The following is a 17,248-nucleotide window of genomic DNA, read 5'->3' on the forward strand; positions in this document are numbered from 1 at the left end:
AGCCAAGTGCGCCAAGTGCAACTTGTGGAGGAGAGGGGGAGGCCGAATTAGGATTTAAAGGGAAAAGGGAGGGTGGGTTCGAAAATTTTGAAGGAGATATGATAGAAGATATGATTTCTAAAAGATAAGTATGATAGGAAAAAGATATGATTTAAAATTGAAAAGATATGAAAGATATTTGAAAAAGATAAATTTGAATTTTGAAAAAGATGATGTGAGGATTTGAAAAAGATATTGATGATTTGAAAATATTTTAGAGTGAAAAGAGATAGATTTGTTTTGAAAAGGATTTGAAAATAATTTGAAGAGGATTAAGAAAAAGGGCTTATGAATTAAGATACATTTGATATCTTTTTGAAAAAAAAAAAGGATTTGAAAAATTAGGATTTGTAACATGTTTGTGCAAGAAATCATGAATTGAAACATAAAAAATGGAAAAAATTTGAATTGAAAACGAAATTGCCTACTCCCCACAATCCTGGCGTTAAATGCCCAACTGCTGCATGTTTTGGGTGTTTAACGCCCAGTTGGTGCTTGGTCTGGGCGTTTAAAGCCCAGCTGTTGCTTCTAGCTGGCGTTAAACGCCAAAAACCCCTTTGTCACTGGGCGTTTTTCTGAACGCCCAGGATGCTGTCAATCTGGCGTTAAACGCCCAGAAGCTGCTTCTTTCTGGCGTTTAACGCCTAGATGGCTATCTTTACTGGCGTTAAATGCCCAGTAGATGCTTCTTTTGGGCGTTTAACGCCCAGTTGTGCCTCTTACTGGCATTTTCTTGCCACTGAGCTCTTTTTCTCTGTTTTCTGTGCTGAATCCTTCTGTAACCCTGTGAACCTATGCAATTGACTCTTTACCTTATTAACATTGAACTTATATGCTTTAAAAATAAATAAAATGAAGAGTAGGGCAAAATAACAGAAAAAGTTTTGCCAATGGCTGGGTTGCCTCCCAGCAAGTGCTTTTTTATTGTCTTTAGCTGGACTTTGCTGAGCTTTTAAACTAGCCTCAGCCTTGAGCACTCTTGCTCAACATTGCCTTCAAGATAGTGTTTGATTCTCTGTCCATTAACAATAAACTTTTTATCAGAATCAATGTCTTGAAGCTCCACATAACCATATGGTGATACACTTGTAATCACATATGGTCCCCTCCACCGGGATTTCAGTTTCCCAGGGAATAGCCTGAGCCTAGAGTTAAACAACAGAACCTGTTGTCCTGGTTCAAAGACTCTTGATGACAGCTTTCTGTCATGCCACCTTTTTTATTTCTCCTTATAAAGCTTGGCATTTTCGAAAGCAGTGAGTCTAAATTCCTCTAGCTCATTTAGCTGGAGTAATCTTTTTTCTCCGGCTAATTTGGCATCAAAGTTCAGGAATCTGGTTGCCCAGTAGGCCTTATGTTCCAGTTCCACGGCAGATGACAGGCCTTACCATACACAAGCTGGTATGGAGAGGTCCCTATAGGAGTCTTGAATGCTGTTCTATAAGCCCAGAGAGCATCATCCAAACTTCTTGCCCAATCCTTTCTACGGGTACTTACAGTCCGTTCCAGGATTTTTTTTAGTTCTCTGTTATAAACTTCAGCTTGCCCATTTGTCTGTGGATGATATGGAGTTGCCACCTTGTGGCTAATCCCATACCGGACCATGGCAGAGTAAAGCTGTTTGTTGCAGAAGTGAGTGCCCCCATCACTGATTAGTACTCTAGGGACACCAAACCTGCTGAAGATATGTTTCTGGAGGAACTTCAATACTGTTTTAGTATCATTAGTGGGTATGGCAACGGCCTCCACCCATTTTGATACATAATCAACTGCCACCAGAATATAAGTGTTTGAGTATGATGGTGGGAAGAGCCCCATGAAGTCAATTCCCCATACATCAAACAACTCAATCTCTAAGATTCTTTGTTGAGGCATGGCGTGACCATGAGGCAGATTACCAGCTCTCTGGCAACTGTCACAGTTACGTACAAACTCTCGGAAATCTCTATAGAGGGTAGGCCAGTAGAAGCCACATTGGAGGACCTTAGTGGCTGTTCGCTCACCCTCCGAAATGGCCTCCATATTGTGATCCATGGCAATGCCATAAGATCTTCTGTGCTTCTTCTCTAGGCACACACCTACGGATTATTCCATCTGCACATCTCTTAAAGTGATAGGGTTCATCCCACAAGTAGTACTTTGCATCAGTAATTAATTTTTTCTTTTGTTGCCTGCTGTACTCCTTGGGTATGAACCTTACAGCTTTATAGTTTACAATGTCTGCAAACCATGGTGTTTTCTGAATGGCGAATAAATGCTCATCCGGAAAGGTTTCAAAGATCTCAAAAGAGGGGGGGGGGGACGCCCCTTCTATTGGCTCTATCCGGGACAGATGATCAGCCATTTGGTTCTCTGTCCCTTTTCTGTCTCTTATTTCTATATCAAACTCTTGTAGAAGCAACACCCATCTTATAAGCCTGGGTTTTGAATCCTGCTTTGTGAGTAGATATTTAAGAGCAGCATGGTCAGTGTACACTATCACCTTTGATCCTACCAAGTATGATCTAAACTTGTCAATGGCATAAACCATTGCAAGCAATTCTTTTCCTGTTNTTTTTCAATTACTTCCACTTTAGCTTGATCCACCTCTATTCCCTTGTTTGAAATTTTATGCCCAAGGACAATTCCTTCAGTCACCATAAAGTGACATTTTTCCCAATTTAAAACTAGGTTTGTCTCTTGGCATCTTTTCAGAACAAGTGCTAAATGGTTAAGGCAGGAGCTGAATGAGTCTCCAAATACTGAAAAGTCATCCATGAAGACTTCCAGAAATTTCTCTACCATATCAAAGAAGATAGGGAGCATGCACCTCTGAAAGGTTGCAAGTGCATTGCACAGACCAAAAGGCATCCTTCTGTAGGCAAATACACCAGAAGGACATGTGAATGCTGTTTTCTCTTGGTCCTGAGGATCTACTGCAATTTGGTTGTAACCTGAACAGCCATCCAAAAAGCAGTAATATTCATGACATGCTAGTCTCTCTAGCATTTGGTCTATGAATGGTAAAGGAAAATGATCCTTTCTGGTGGCTGTATTGAGCCTTCTGTAGTCAATACACATGCGCCACCCTGTAATTGTTCTTGTAGGAACTAGTTCATTTCTTTCATTATGAACTACTGTCATACCTCTCTTTTTGGGGACAACTTGAACAGGGCTCACCCAAGGGCTATCAGAAATAGGATAAATAATCCCAGCTTCCAGTAACTTGGTGACCTCTTTCTGCACCACTTCCTTCATGGCTGGATTTAGCCGCCTCTGTGGTTGAACCACTGGCTTAGCATCATCCTCCAATAGGATCTTGTGTATGTATCTAGCTGGGCTTATGCCCTTAAGGTCACTTATGGACCACCCAAGAGCTGTCTTGTGTGTCCTTAGCACTTGAATTAGTGCTTCCTCTTCCGGTGGATTTAAAGCAAAGCTTATGATCACCGGAAAAGTGTCACCTTCTCCCAGAAATGCATATTTCAGGGATGGTGGTAATGGTTTGAGCTCGGGTTTAGGAGGTGTTTCCTCTTCCTGAGGAAGTTTCAGAAGTTTTTTCAGTTCCTCTGAATCCTCCAGCCCAGCCTGAACATCTTTAAAGATGTCTTCCAGCTCTGATTCGAGACTCTCAGCCATGTTAACCTCCTCTACCAAGGAGTCAATAAGATCAACTTTCATGCAGTCTTTGGGTGTGTCTGGATGCTGCATGGCTTTGACAGCATTTAACTTGAACTCATCCTCATTGACCCTTAGGGTTAACTCCCCTTTTTGCACATCAATGAGAGTTCGTCCAGTTGCTAGGAAAGGTCTTCCTAGAATGAGAGTAGAACTCTTGGGCTCTTTCATTTCCAGCACCACAAAGTCAGTGGGAAAGGCGAATGGCCCAACCCTAACAATCATGTCTTCAATCACGCCTGATGGGTATTTAATGGAGCCATCAGCAAGTTGGAGACATATCCTGATTGGTTTGACTTCTTCTGTTAAACCAAGCTTTCTGATAGTGGATGCAGGTATTAGGTTGATGCTTGCCCCAAGATCACATAAAGCTGTCTTGGTGCAATTACCTCTAATATGCATGGTATCAGAAAGCTCCCGGGATATTTAAGCTTTTTTGGAAAGCTTTTCAGAATGACTGCACTGCATTCTTCAGTGAGGAGAACTCTTTCGGTTTCTCTCCAATCCTTCTTATGACTCAAGATCTCTTTCATGAACTTGGCATAAGAAGGTATTTGCTCAAGTGCCTCTGCAAACGGAATCTTTATTTCAAGAGTCCTGAGATAGTCTGCAAAGTGAGCAAATTGCTTATCCTGCTCCTCTTGGCGGAGTTTTTGAGGATAAGGCATCTTGGCTTTGTATTCCTCAACCTTAGTTGCTACAGGTTTATTTCCTACAGAGGTGGTTGGGGGAGCCTTTTTAGAGGGGTTGTTATCAGCACTTGTGTGTGTCTGATCCCTTACTGGCATTTGAATGCTAGAGTTAGAAGCTGGAGTAGCGTTGGACGCCAACTCCTTACTTGTTCCTGGCGTTTGAACGCCAGAACTGAGCTTCCATTGGGTGTTTGACGCCAAATCCTTGACTATCTCTGGCGTTTGAACGCCAGAGTTATTCCTCTCTGGGCTCTTACTGTCCTCAGAGGGATTTTAAATAGCAGTTTGTTCATTTCTTGGCTTCCTGCTGCACTGAAGTGAGGTAATTAATGTTTTCCCACTTCTTAATTGAACTGCTTGGCACTCTTCTGTTATTTGTTTTGATAACTGCTGTTCTATTTGATTCAACTGTACTTTCATATTTATATTAGCCATTCTTGTATCTTGTAATATCTCCTTGAATTCGGCCAGCTGTTTTGTTAGAAAATTTAATTGCTGATTGAATTCAATAATTTGTTCTGTAGGACTGAGTTCAGCAGTTACTGTTTTAGCCTCTTCTTTCATTGAAAATTCACTGCTTAGGTACAGATGCTGATTTCTGGGAACTGTATCAATGAGCTCTTGAGCTTCTTCAATTGTCTTTCTCATGTGTATAGATCCACCAGCTGAGTGGTCTAGAGAAATCTGAGCTTTCTCTGTAAGCCCATAATAGAAGATGTCTAACTGCACCCATTCTGAAAACATTTCAGAGGGGCATTTTCTTAGCATCTCTCTGTATCTCTCCCAGGCATCATAAAGAGATTCATTATCTCCTTGTTTAAAGCCTTGGATGTCCAACCTTAGTTGTGTCATCCATTTTCGAGGGAAGTATTGATTCAGGAATTTTTCTGACAGCTGTTTCCATGTCCTTATGCTAGCTTTAGGCTGGTTATTTAACCACCTCTTAGCTTGATCTTTTACAGCAAATAGAAACAGTAATAATCTGTAGACATCCTGATCTACTTCTTTATCATGCACTGTGTCAGTAATTTGCAAAAACTGTGCCAGAAACTCTGTAGGTTCTTCCTGTGGAAGACCGGAATACTGGTAACTTTGCTGCACCATGATAATGAGCTGAGGATTCAACTCAAAGCTACTGACTCCAATGGAGGGTATATAGATACTGCTCCCATATGAAGCAGTAGTGGGGTTAGCATATGACCCCAGAGTCCTTCTGGACTGTTCACTTCCACTTAGGTCCATGATGGAGAAAAGGGAATTGATGTGAATTGCAAATAGAATATATTTTTAAATTTTTTTTGAAAAAGATTTTAAATTTTGAAATAAAAATCTGAATTTTAAAAGTAAATTTTGAAAGTTTGCTTTAAAATAGAGTGAAAAAATATTTTTGAATTTAATGAGGAAAGAGAAAAACAATAAAATAGCACAAGATTTAAAATTTTTAAATCTAGTGCTCCTTGTTTTCGAAAATTTTGGAGGGAAAACACCAAGGAACACCAAACTTAAAAATTTTAAGATCAAGACACAATGAAAACTCAAGAACACCTTGAAAACTCACAAGAACAACAAGAACATGAAGAAAGAACACCAAACTTAAAATTTTTAGAAAACTTACATAAAATTTTCGAAAACAAAAGAAAAGCTAACAAGAAAACACCATACTTAAAGTTTGGCACAAGATTTAATCAAAGAAAAATTATTTAGAAAAAATTTTAAAAAGAAGATAGCCAATTACCAAGAACATAAGCACAACGCTCTAGACAATTGAGTTATAAATTTAACGTATTTTAATATTGTATAAAAAAAATAAAATTTTCCATGGAAACTGATATTTTGAAAAAGCACAAGAAAAACAAGAAAAGACACAGAACAAGAGAAACTAAAGATCAAACAAGAAAAATAAACAGGAACAACTTGAAGATCAAGAAAGAACAATGAACACTGATTCGAAAATTTTAAAGGAAAATAAAGACATTCAATTGACACCAAACTTAAAATATAAAACTAAACTCAAACAGAGAAATTCAATTATTAGTAAAAAAATAAAATTTCGAAAAATTATTTTTGAAAAAGAAAATAAGGATTCTAAAATTTTAACAAGAACAATAATAAAAGACTCAAAGACAAATCACAGATTAATAAAGAAAAATAAAAATCTTTTGAAAGATTTTTGAAAAGAAAGTAAAAGACTCTGACCCAAAAGATAAAATCTTCCTAATCTAAGCAACAGGATGAACCGTCAGTTGTTCAAACTCGAACAATCCCCAGCAACGGTGCCAAAAATTTGGTGCACGAATTGTGAATCACACATTTCACAACTCGTACCACTAACCAGCAAGTGTACTGGGTCGTCCAAGTAATACCTTACGTGAGTAAGGGTCGATCCCACGGAGATTGTTGGTTTGAAGAAATCTATGGTTATCTTGTAAATCTTAGTCAGGAAATCAATTATAATTATCAGTATGAATTGCGAAGAATAAAAGAGCATGGATTAAATACTTATTCTGCAGTAATGAAGAATATGTTAGAGTTTTGGAGACACCTTGTCTTCTGAATCTTTGCTTTCTCCCTGTCTTCTTCTTCACGCACGCAAGGTTCCTCCTATGGCAAGCTGTGTGTTGATGGATCACCGTTGTCAATGGCTACAATCCGTCCTCTCAGTGAAAAAGGTCCAGGTGCGCTGTCACCGCACGGCTAATCATCTGTCGGTTCCCACTCATGCTGGAATAGGATCTATTAATCCTTTTACGTCTGTCACTACGCCCAGCCCTTGTGAGTTTGAAGCTCGTCACAGTCAAGGTTTAGACTTTCCAGATTCTCAAGAATGCTACCAATGGATTCTAGCTTATACCACGAAGATTCTGATTAAGGAATCCAAGAGATATTCATTCAATCGAAGGTAGAACGGAGGTGGTTGTCAGGCACCCGTTCATAGGTTGAGGATGATGATGAGTGTCACGGATCATCACATCCATCATATTGAAGTGCGAATAAACATCTTAGATAGAAACAAGCGTGTTTGAATAAAAAACAGAAATAGTTGCATTAATTCATCGAAACACAGCAGAGCTCCTCACCCCCAACAATGGAATTAAGAGACTCATGCCATCAAAGACTACAAAGTTCATGTCTAAAAATGTCATGAGTTGCGAAATAGACCTCTAAAAGTTGTTTAAATACTAAACTAGTAACCTAGGTCTACAGAAAATGAATAAACTATGATAGATGGTGCAGAAACCTACTTCTGGGGCCCACTTTGTGTGTGCTGGGGCTGAGACTTAAGCTTCTCACATGCCTAGGCTGTTTCTGGAGTTAAACGCCAGGTTGTAACCTATTTCTGGTGTTCAACTCCCATTTGTAACCTATTTTTGGCGTTTGTCGCCAGACTACAACATGGAACTGGCGTTGAACGCCAGTTTACGTCATCTCTTGAGTAAAGTATGGACTATTATATATTGCTGGAAAGCCCTGGATGTCTACTTTCCAACGCAATTAAGAGCGCGCCAATTGGACTCCTGTAGCTCCAGAAAATCCATTCCGAGTGCAGGGAGGTCAGAATCCAACAGCATCAGCAGTCCTTTTTCAGCCGGAATCAGATTTTTGCTCAGCTCCCTCAATTTCAGCCACAAAATACCTGAAATTACAGAAAAACACATAAACTCATAGTAAAGTCTAGAATTGTGATTTTTATTTAAAAACTAATAGAATATAATAAAAACTAACTAAATTATGCTGAAAACAAACTAAAAACAATGCCAAAATGCGTATAAATTATCCGCTCATCACCCACCCGGACGGACGATGCTAATGTGGACCTTTCTTTTGTGAGAAATAACATAATTTGTAGATTTGGGTCACCACGAGCAATCGTGAGGGACCAAGGCACACATTTTTGCAATAAGAGAATGGAAGGTCTAATGAAGAGATATGTCATCATGCATAATGTAGCTACGCCCTACCACCCACAGAAAAACGGCCAAGCCGAGGTTTCTAATCAGGAGATTAAACGCATATTGGAAAGAATTGTAAAGCCTCATCGAAAGGATTGGAGTGCTAAGCTCACCGATGCATTATGGGCCTACCGAACGGCATACAAAACGCCAATTGGCATGAGCCCCTTTCTGTTGGTATATGGCAAAGCTTGCCACTTACCGGTGGAGATAGAGCACAAAGCATATTGGGTCGCGAAGGAGTGTAATTCAAGTTTGGGAGGGGCCAGAATTGAGAGAAAGCTACAACAAGTGGAATTGGAATATTTGAGGCTTGAAGCTTATGAGAACTCTAGACTTTACAAGGAAATGATGAAAGCCGTGCATGATAAGAACATAAGAGGAAAAGAATTTACAGCCAGTGACCTAGTCCTCCTCTACAATTTAAGATTGAGGTTGATGCCCGGAAAGCTTAGGTCAAGATGGGAAGGACTTTATAAGGTTGAGAAGGAGGAGCCATATGGAGTCTATCATTTGTGCTATCCTTCAAGCTCTGACATTTTCAAGGTCAATGGGCATCGGCTAAAGTTGTATCATGGTGAAAAGTTAAAAAGCAACAAGGAGATGGAGGTGTTCCTTTTGGAAGATGCACCTAATGGCAACAAGAATTGAGCTAATGACCGTCCAACTTAAGGACGTTAAACAAAAGTGCTAGGTGGGAGACACCCCACCATGGTGAGATCTATCCTTTTTGACCTTTTGCATATACTTTTGAACTCTTGATTGGTTTGGTGATTGCATAGCTTTTCAGTTTGTTTAGTTAGATTTTATTATGCTTGTTGTGCTATTCATGAAGATTTGCATGGATTCTAAGTAGGTTGGATTATTAAAGCACAAAAGCAAACACCCCAATTCCTATGTAGTATGCCAATTTTGGGTGTTTTTGTGACCCTTTTAGCTTGAAACCTACCCCATTTGTGATAAAAATACATTTTTTCATTAAAAAAAAAGCACGTGCGAGCGTGCATGGCGCCTACACGTCGCTCATGATTTCACAACTCTGAGTACATTTCCCCGAGAGTTGTGTGAGCGTTGCGCAAACAGAGCGCGAAACGCGCAGGTACCTACCCACGCGTATGCACGAGGCACGCCTATGCATCGCCTGGCCACAAACTCTTCCATGCGTGCGCGAATAGGATGCGCACGCGGTGGTCGCTCTGCGTGCCACTCTTGGTACAATTTTCCCGAGAGTTACGCGAGCGTTGCGCAAGCATTGTGCGCAACGCGCAAACCCCCAATGACGCATGTACGTATGGGACGCTCACGCGTCGTTCTATCTCCTGCTCACCCATGCGTACGCACACATGATGCGTACACGTGGGTCGTCTTACCAGCATTCCCCCAGTACCTGCCACCCGAGACTTGCGCGAGCATTGTGCAAGCAATGCGCGATATGCACAGTCACCTCCATGCATGCGCGCGCTATGACGCGTTAGAGTCCCTCATCTTTTTCCCCAGCCACCTTGCGCGCCCCTCTTCTTTTCACCACTCCGCGCGTACGCATGGGGCTTGCGCGCGTCTATCCTCGGACGCAAGCAATACACCAGCGCGCCCCTGTTTCAAATTTTCTCTTCTCACCCCCTTCTCCACTTTCCTTTTCCAATTCCCTTCTTCTTCTACTCCCCCTCATCACCTCTTCTCTCGTCCACCACCACCAGTGACTTCACCCACCGGCAACTGATGAGCGGATAATTTATACGCTTTTTGGCATTGTTGTTACAGAGTTTTTAGTATGATTTAATTAGTTTTTAGTATATTTTTATTAGTTTTTAAATAAAAATCACATTTCTGGACTTTACTATGAGTTTGTGTGTTTTTCTGTGATTTCAGGTAATTTCTGGCTGAAATTGAGGGACTTGAGCAAAAATCTGATTCAGAGGCTGAAGAAGGACTGCAGATGCTGTTGGATTCTGACCTTCCTGAACTCGAAGTAGAATTTTTGGAGCTACAGAAACCCAATTGGCGCGTTCTTATTTGCGTTGGAAAGTAGACATCCAGGGCTTTCCAGCAATATATAATAGTCCATACTTTGCACGAGTTTTGACAACGCAAACTGGCGTTCAAACGCCAACTCCATACCCTATTCTAAAGTTAAACGTCAGAAACAGGTTGCAAATCAGAGTTAAACGCCAGAAACAGGCTACAACCTGGCGTTTAACTCCAAAAAAAGTCTCTATACAAGAAAGCTCAATGCTCAGCCCAAGCACACACCAAGTGGGCCCTAGAAGTGGTTTTCTTCATCATTTACTTATCTCTGTAAACCCTAGTAACTAGTTTAGTATAAATAGGACTTTTTACTATTGTATTAGGGGTCTTGGTCATTCTGGTCCCCCCTCTGGGGCCGAAACCAATGAACACTATCATCACTTATGTATTTTCAACGGTAGAGTTTCTACACACCATAGATTAAGGTGTGGAGCTCTGCTGTTCCTCATGAATTAATGCAAAGTACTATTGTTTCTTATTCGATTCAAGCTTATTTCTATTCTAAGATATCCGCTTGCACTTCAACATGATGAATATGATGATCCGTGACACTCATCACTATTCTTAACCTATGAACACGTGCCTGACAACCACTTCTGTTCTACCTTAGATCGAGCCTGTATCTCTTAGCCTCCATTCCGAAAGATCGGAGTTTACGTGGTATAAACTAGAATTATTGGCAGCCATTCCTGAGATCCGGAAAGTCTAAACCTTGTCTGTGTTATTCCGAGTAGGATCTGGGAAGGGATGTCTATGACGAGCTTCAAACTCACGAGTGTTGGGCGTGTGACAGACACAAAAGGATCAATGGATCCTATTCCAACATGATCGAGAACCGACAGATGATTAGCCATGCGGTGACAGCGCATTTGGACCATTTTCACTGAGAGGACGGGAAGTAGCCATTGACAACGGTGATGCCCAACATACAGCTTGCCATGGAAAGGAATATGAATGATTGGATGAAAGCAATAGGAAAGCAGAGGTTCAGAAGGAACAAAAGCATCTCCATATGCTTATCTGAAATTCTCACCAATGAATTACATAAGTATTTCTATCCTATTTTATATTTTAATTATATTTTAATTATCAAATCTCCATAACCATTTGAATCCGCCTGACTGAGATTTACAAGGTGACCATAGCTTGCTTAAAACCGACAATCTCCGTGGGATCGACCCTTACTCACGTAAAGTTTATTACTTGGACGATCCAGTGCACTTGCTGGTTAGTTGTATCGAAATTGTGAAAAAGAATTTGAGATTACGAACGTGCTTGCTGAGTTTTTGGCACCGTTACTAGGGAATGAACAATCACGATTTCGTGCACCAAGTTTTTGGCCTCCCAAACCCAACACTAATGGACAAATCCTTCCCTTCCCCCCACCCCTATATAAACCCCTCAACACTACTCCATTTTCACACATTATAACCACCACTTCTCCCCCTTGGCCGAATACACCTTCTCCCTCCATCTCCTCCATTCTCTTTTTCTTCTACTACTTTCTTTCTTCTTTTGCTCGAGGATGAGCAAACCTTTTAAGTTTGGTGTGGTAAAAGTATTACTTTTTATTTTTCCATAACCATTAATGGCACCTAAGGCCAGAGAAACCTCAAGAAAGAGGAAAGGGAAGGCAATTGCCTCCACCTCTGAGTCATGGGAGATGGAGAGATTCATCTCAAAGGTCCATCAAGACCACTTCTATGAAGTTGTGACCAAGAAAAAGGTGATCCCTGAGGTTCCTTTTAAGCTCAAAACGAGCGAGTATCCGGAGATCCGACAAGAGATTAGAAGAAAAGGATGGGAAGTACTCTCTAATTCTATTCAACAAGTCAGAATATTAATGGTTCTAGAGTTCTATGCAAATGCATGGATCACTAGGAACCATGATCAAAGTATGAACCCGAATCCAAAGAATTGGCTTACAATTTTTCGGGGAAAATACTTAGATTTCAGTTCGGAAAATGTAAGGTTGGCGTTCAACTTGCCAATGATGTAAGAAAACGCACGTCCCTACACTAGAAGGGTCAACTTTGATCAAAGGTTGGATCAAGTCCTCATGGACATATGTGTGGAAGGAGCTCAATGGAAAGTTGACTCAAGAGGCAAACTGGTTCAATTGAGAAGATCGGACCTTAATCCTGTAGCTAGAAGATGGTTGGAGTTCATCCAACGCTCTATCATTCCTACTAGCAACCGATCCGAAGTAACTGTGGATTGGGCCATCATGATCCATAGTATTATGATTGGAGAGGAAGTGGAAGTTCATGAGATTATACCTCAAGAACTCTACAAAGTGGCTGACAAGTCCTCCACTTTGGCAAGGTTAGCCTTTCCTCACCTCATTTGCCACCTCTGCAATTCGGCTGGAATTGTCATAGAGGGAGATATCCTCATTGATGAGGACAAGCCCATCACTAAGAAAAGGATGGAGCAAACAAGAGATCATGGACCTCAACAAGAGCATGAGAAAATTCCTCACCATGAAATCGTTGAGATGCCTCAATGGATGCACTTTTCTCCACAAAACTATTGGGAGCAAATCAATACCTCCCTAGGAGAATTAAGTTCCAACATGGGACAACAAAAGATGGAACATCAAGAGCACTCCATCATTCTCCATGAGATTAGAGAAGATCAAAGAGCTATGAGGGAGGAGCAACAAAGGCAAGGAAGAGACATAGAGGAGCTCAAGAACACCATTGGTTCTTCAAGAGGAAGAAGACGCCACCCTCACTAAGGTGGGCCCATTCCTTAATCTCCTTGTTCTTATTTTTCTGTTTTTCGTTTACTATACTCTATGTTTATTTATGTTTATGTCTTTATTACATGATCATTAGTATTTAAGTGTCTATGTCTTAAAGCTATGAATGTCCTATGAATCCATCACCTTTCTTAAATGAAAAATGTTTTAATTACCAAAGAACAAGAAGTACTTGAATTTCGAAATCATCCTTGAAATTAGTTTAATTATTTTGATGTGGTGATAATACTTTTTGTTTTTTGAATGAATGCTTGAACAGTGCATATGTCTTTTGAATTTGTTGTTTATGAATGTTAAAATTGTTGGCTCTTGAAGAATAATGAAAAAGGAGAAATGTTATTTGATAATCTGAAAAATCATAAATTGATTCTTGAAGCAAGAAAAAGCAGTGAAGAACAGAGCTTGCAGAAAAAAATGCGAAAAAAAAAGAAAGAAAAAATTGGCGAAAATGAAAAAAAAATAATAATAAAGAAAAAGAAAAAGCGAGCAAAAAAAACCAATGGCCCTTCAAACCAAAAGGCAAGGGTAATAAAAAGGATCCAAGGCTTTGAGCATCAGTGGATAGGAGGGCCCAAAAGGAATAAAATCCTGGCCTAAGCGGCTAAACCAAGCTGTCCCTAACCATGTGCTTGTGGCGTGAAGGTGTCAAGTTAAAAGCTTGAGACTGAGCGGTTAAAGTCGTGATCCAAAGCACAAAAAGAGTGTGCTTAAGAACCATGGACACCTCTAACTGGGGACTCTAGCAAAGCTGAGTCACAATCTGAAAAGGTTCACCCAGTTATGTGTCTGTGGGATTTACGTATCTGGTGGTAATACTGGAAAACAAAGTGCTTAGGGCCATGGCCAAGACTCATAAAGTAGCTGTGTTCAAGAATCAACATACTGAACTATGAGAATCAATAACAGTATCTGAATTCTAAGTTCCTATAGATGCCAATTATTCTAAACTTCAAGGGATAAAGTGAGATGCCAAAACTGTTTAGAGGCAAAAAGCTACTAGTCCCGCTCATCTAATTGGAGCTAAGTTTCATTGATATTTTAGAATTTATAGTATATTCTCTTCTTTTTATCCTATTTGATTTTCAGTTGCTTGGGGACAAGCAACAATTTAAGTTTGGTGTTGTGATGAGCAGATAATTTATACGCTTTTTGACATTATTTTTACATAGTTTTTAGTATATTTTTATTAGTTTTTAAATAAAAATCACATTTATGGACTTTATTATGAGTTTGTGTGTTTCTCTGTGATTTCAGGTAATTTCTGACTGAAATTGAGGGACTTGAGCAAAAATCTTATTCAGAGGCTGAAGAAGGACTGCAGATGCTATTGGATTCTGACCTCCCTGCACTCGAAGTGAAATTTCTGGAGCTACAGAAACCCAATTGGCACGCTCTCAGTTGCGTTGGAAAATAGACATCCAGGGTCTTCCAGCATTATATAATAGTCCATTCTTTGCACGATTTTTGATGACGTAAACTGGCGTTCAAATGCCAACTCCCTACCTATTTTGGAGTTAAACGCCAGAAACAGGTTGCAAATCAGAGTTAAACGCCAGAAACAGGCTACAACCTGGCGTTTAACTCCAAAAAGAGTCTCTACACACGAAAGCTCAATGCTCAGCCCAAGCACACACCAAGTGGGCCCCGGAAGTGGATTTCTGCATCATTTACATATCATCACTTATGTATTTTCAACGGTAGAGTTTCTACACACCATAGATTAAGGTGTGGAGCTCTGCTGTTCCTCATGAATTAATGCAAAGTACTATTGTTTCTTATTCGATTCAAGCTTATTTCTATTCTAAGATATCCGCTTGCACTTCAACATGATGAATATGATGATCCGTGACACTCATCACTATTCTCAACCTATAAATGCGTACCTGACAACCACTTCCGTTCTACCTTAGATCGAGCGTGTATCTCTTAGCCTCCATTTCGAAAGATCAGAGTCTTCGTGGTATAAGCTAGAATTATTAGCGGCCATTCCTGAGATCCGGAAAGTCTAAACATTGTCTGTGGTATTCCGAGTAGGATCTGGGAAGGGATAACTATGACGAGCTTCAAACTCGCGAGTGTTGGGCGTGTGACAGACGCAAAAGGATCAATGGATCCTATTCCAACAAGATCAAGAACCGATAGATGATTAGCCATGCGGTGACAGCGCATTTGGACCATTTTCACTGAGAGGACGGGAAGTAGCCATTGACAACGGTGATGCTCAATATACAGCTTGCCATGGAAAGGAATATGAATAATTGGATGAAAGCAGTAGGAAAGCAGAGGTTCAGAAGGAACAAAAGCATCTCCATATGCTTATCTGAAATTCTCACCAATGAATTACATAAGTATTTCTATCCTATTTTATATTTTAATTATATTTTAATTATCAAATCTCCATAACCATTTGAATCCGCCTGACTGAGATTTACAAGGTGACCATAGCTTGCTTCAAACCGACAATCTCCGTGGGATCGACCCTTACTCACGTAAGGTTTATTACTTGGACGACCCAGTGCACTTGCTGGTTAGTTGTATCGAAATTGTGAAAAAGAATTTGAGATTACGAACGTGCGTGCTGAGTTTTTTGTGCCGTTACTAGCGAATGAACAATCACGATTTTGTGCACCAGCGACCACCACCTCCGGCGGTCCCACTTTCTCCCTTTCCCCTCATCTTTTCCCTTCTTCCCATTCTCTCACTTGCACCCCATCTTCTCTACCCCTCTCAAGGTCATATCCTTTTCCATCCTCTTTGATGTTACTTGATGCCTTTACTTTTAACTGCATGCCTTTATTTTCTCTAAATTCCCTTAGTTGCACTTTGATAAATTTTCTCTTGGCTATTTGCTTTATTTTTTTCTTTGCTATTTTCTATGGGTGTTGAAATTTGAGTTACCTCTTGCTTTGATGGGTTGATTTGCTCTCTTTTGAGCCCTTTATGTTTATGTGATGTTGTTTTGATTTTGAGTATACCATTTGCGGCATTGCACCTTTGCATGTATTCAATGTGCCTGTGGTTTGAATGTTGCACACCAAGTATTTGTTGAATTGCACCTATCACACTTTTAGTCACTTTTGACACTACGCTTTCAATTTGATGCTCTTCTATCAATACACTTATCTTCCTCTCACACATTGAGCTCATTGCATTCCATCTTTACCACTCATATGTGCATATCCATAACTTGCATAGGTCATTTGGGATTGTTGGCGATGCTTGAGTTTATTCCTCTCATGCCTTACTTGCATGCTTCTTTCACTCTTGCATCCCATGCTAGTGTATTGCCCCGTATTTCCATGATTGTGTTGCTTGCATGTTGCAGCTGTCATGTTTGCACGATAGCTTTTCTTGTGTGGCACTTTTTCTCACTAGCATGTTATAAGTCGAATGTGGTCTCTTTGGGTTTAATGTCGTCCTTTTTCCTCACCTTTTTCAGATGGCCATCAAAAAGGACAAGGAAAAAGCACAGAAGAAGCTGCCTCCTATAAGGGCACCTCAAAAAGCCACCGCCAAGGCGCACCACGCGCTCAAGGCTAAACCTCTTCCCAATAAGGCGCGAAGCATCATTAAGATTGATGATGCAGAGAAGGATAACCCCACGAGGGATCCCACTAGGTTTCCCAACCGTTATTGTGAGCTAATGTTCCCCATCGTGATTCCACAGGATTATCATTCTGAACCCCTTCTTAACCCTCCGGGTCATGTGGTTCAGTATATCATACCTCGGATTGAGCGATGAGGATAGGGCTTTCTCATGAGGAGACCACAAGAAGCTAATCTCTCGTGGGTAGTAGAGTTCTACACTAATTACTTCTTACTCTCTCTTCAGACTATCTTCATGCGCCGGAAGTAAGTTCCAGTTTCCAAGAAAGCTATTCAAGAAGTGCTCCGACTCCCACCCGTACGGGATGAGGTAGATGGTTACCAAGAGGCCCTTCATCAGCGTGATGAGTTTAATTCCACTTTTGGTTGGGATGCTGTCCACCGAGTTATTGCCGAACCGGATACATTTTGGACCCGAGGGCACCTCCGGCCTCGACCTAAGGGCATTCTGGCGGGTCATCTGACTATAGAGGCTCAAGCATGGACCTAAATCTTGTCTTATTATGTGTTTCCCA

The 17,248-nt window shown here is 40.5% G+C and overlaps 1 protein-coding gene across 1 annotated transcript; it reads left to right on the forward strand.

Moving 5' to 3' along the window:
* On the forward strand, positions 8,498–8,989 carry LOC107607531. Its single transcript, XM_016309481.1, has one exon. The coding sequence runs from the start codon at positions 8,498–8,500 to the stop codon at positions 8,987–8,989; it is 492 nt and encodes a 163-aa protein (XP_016164967.1).

The sequence above is a fragment of the Arachis ipaensis genome, chromosome B01, assembly GCF_000816755.2.
Source record: "Arachis ipaensis cultivar K30076 chromosome B01, Araip1.1, whole genome shotgun sequence".
NCBI lineage: Eukaryota > Viridiplantae > Streptophyta > Magnoliopsida > Fabales > Fabaceae > Arachis > Arachis ipaensis.

Excerpts from the sequence above, each read along its gene's own strand:
- LOC107607531 (XM_016309481.1), top strand. The coding sequence starts at position 8,498 with ATGAGCCCCTTTCTGTTGGTATATGGCAAAGCTTGCCACTTACCGGTG.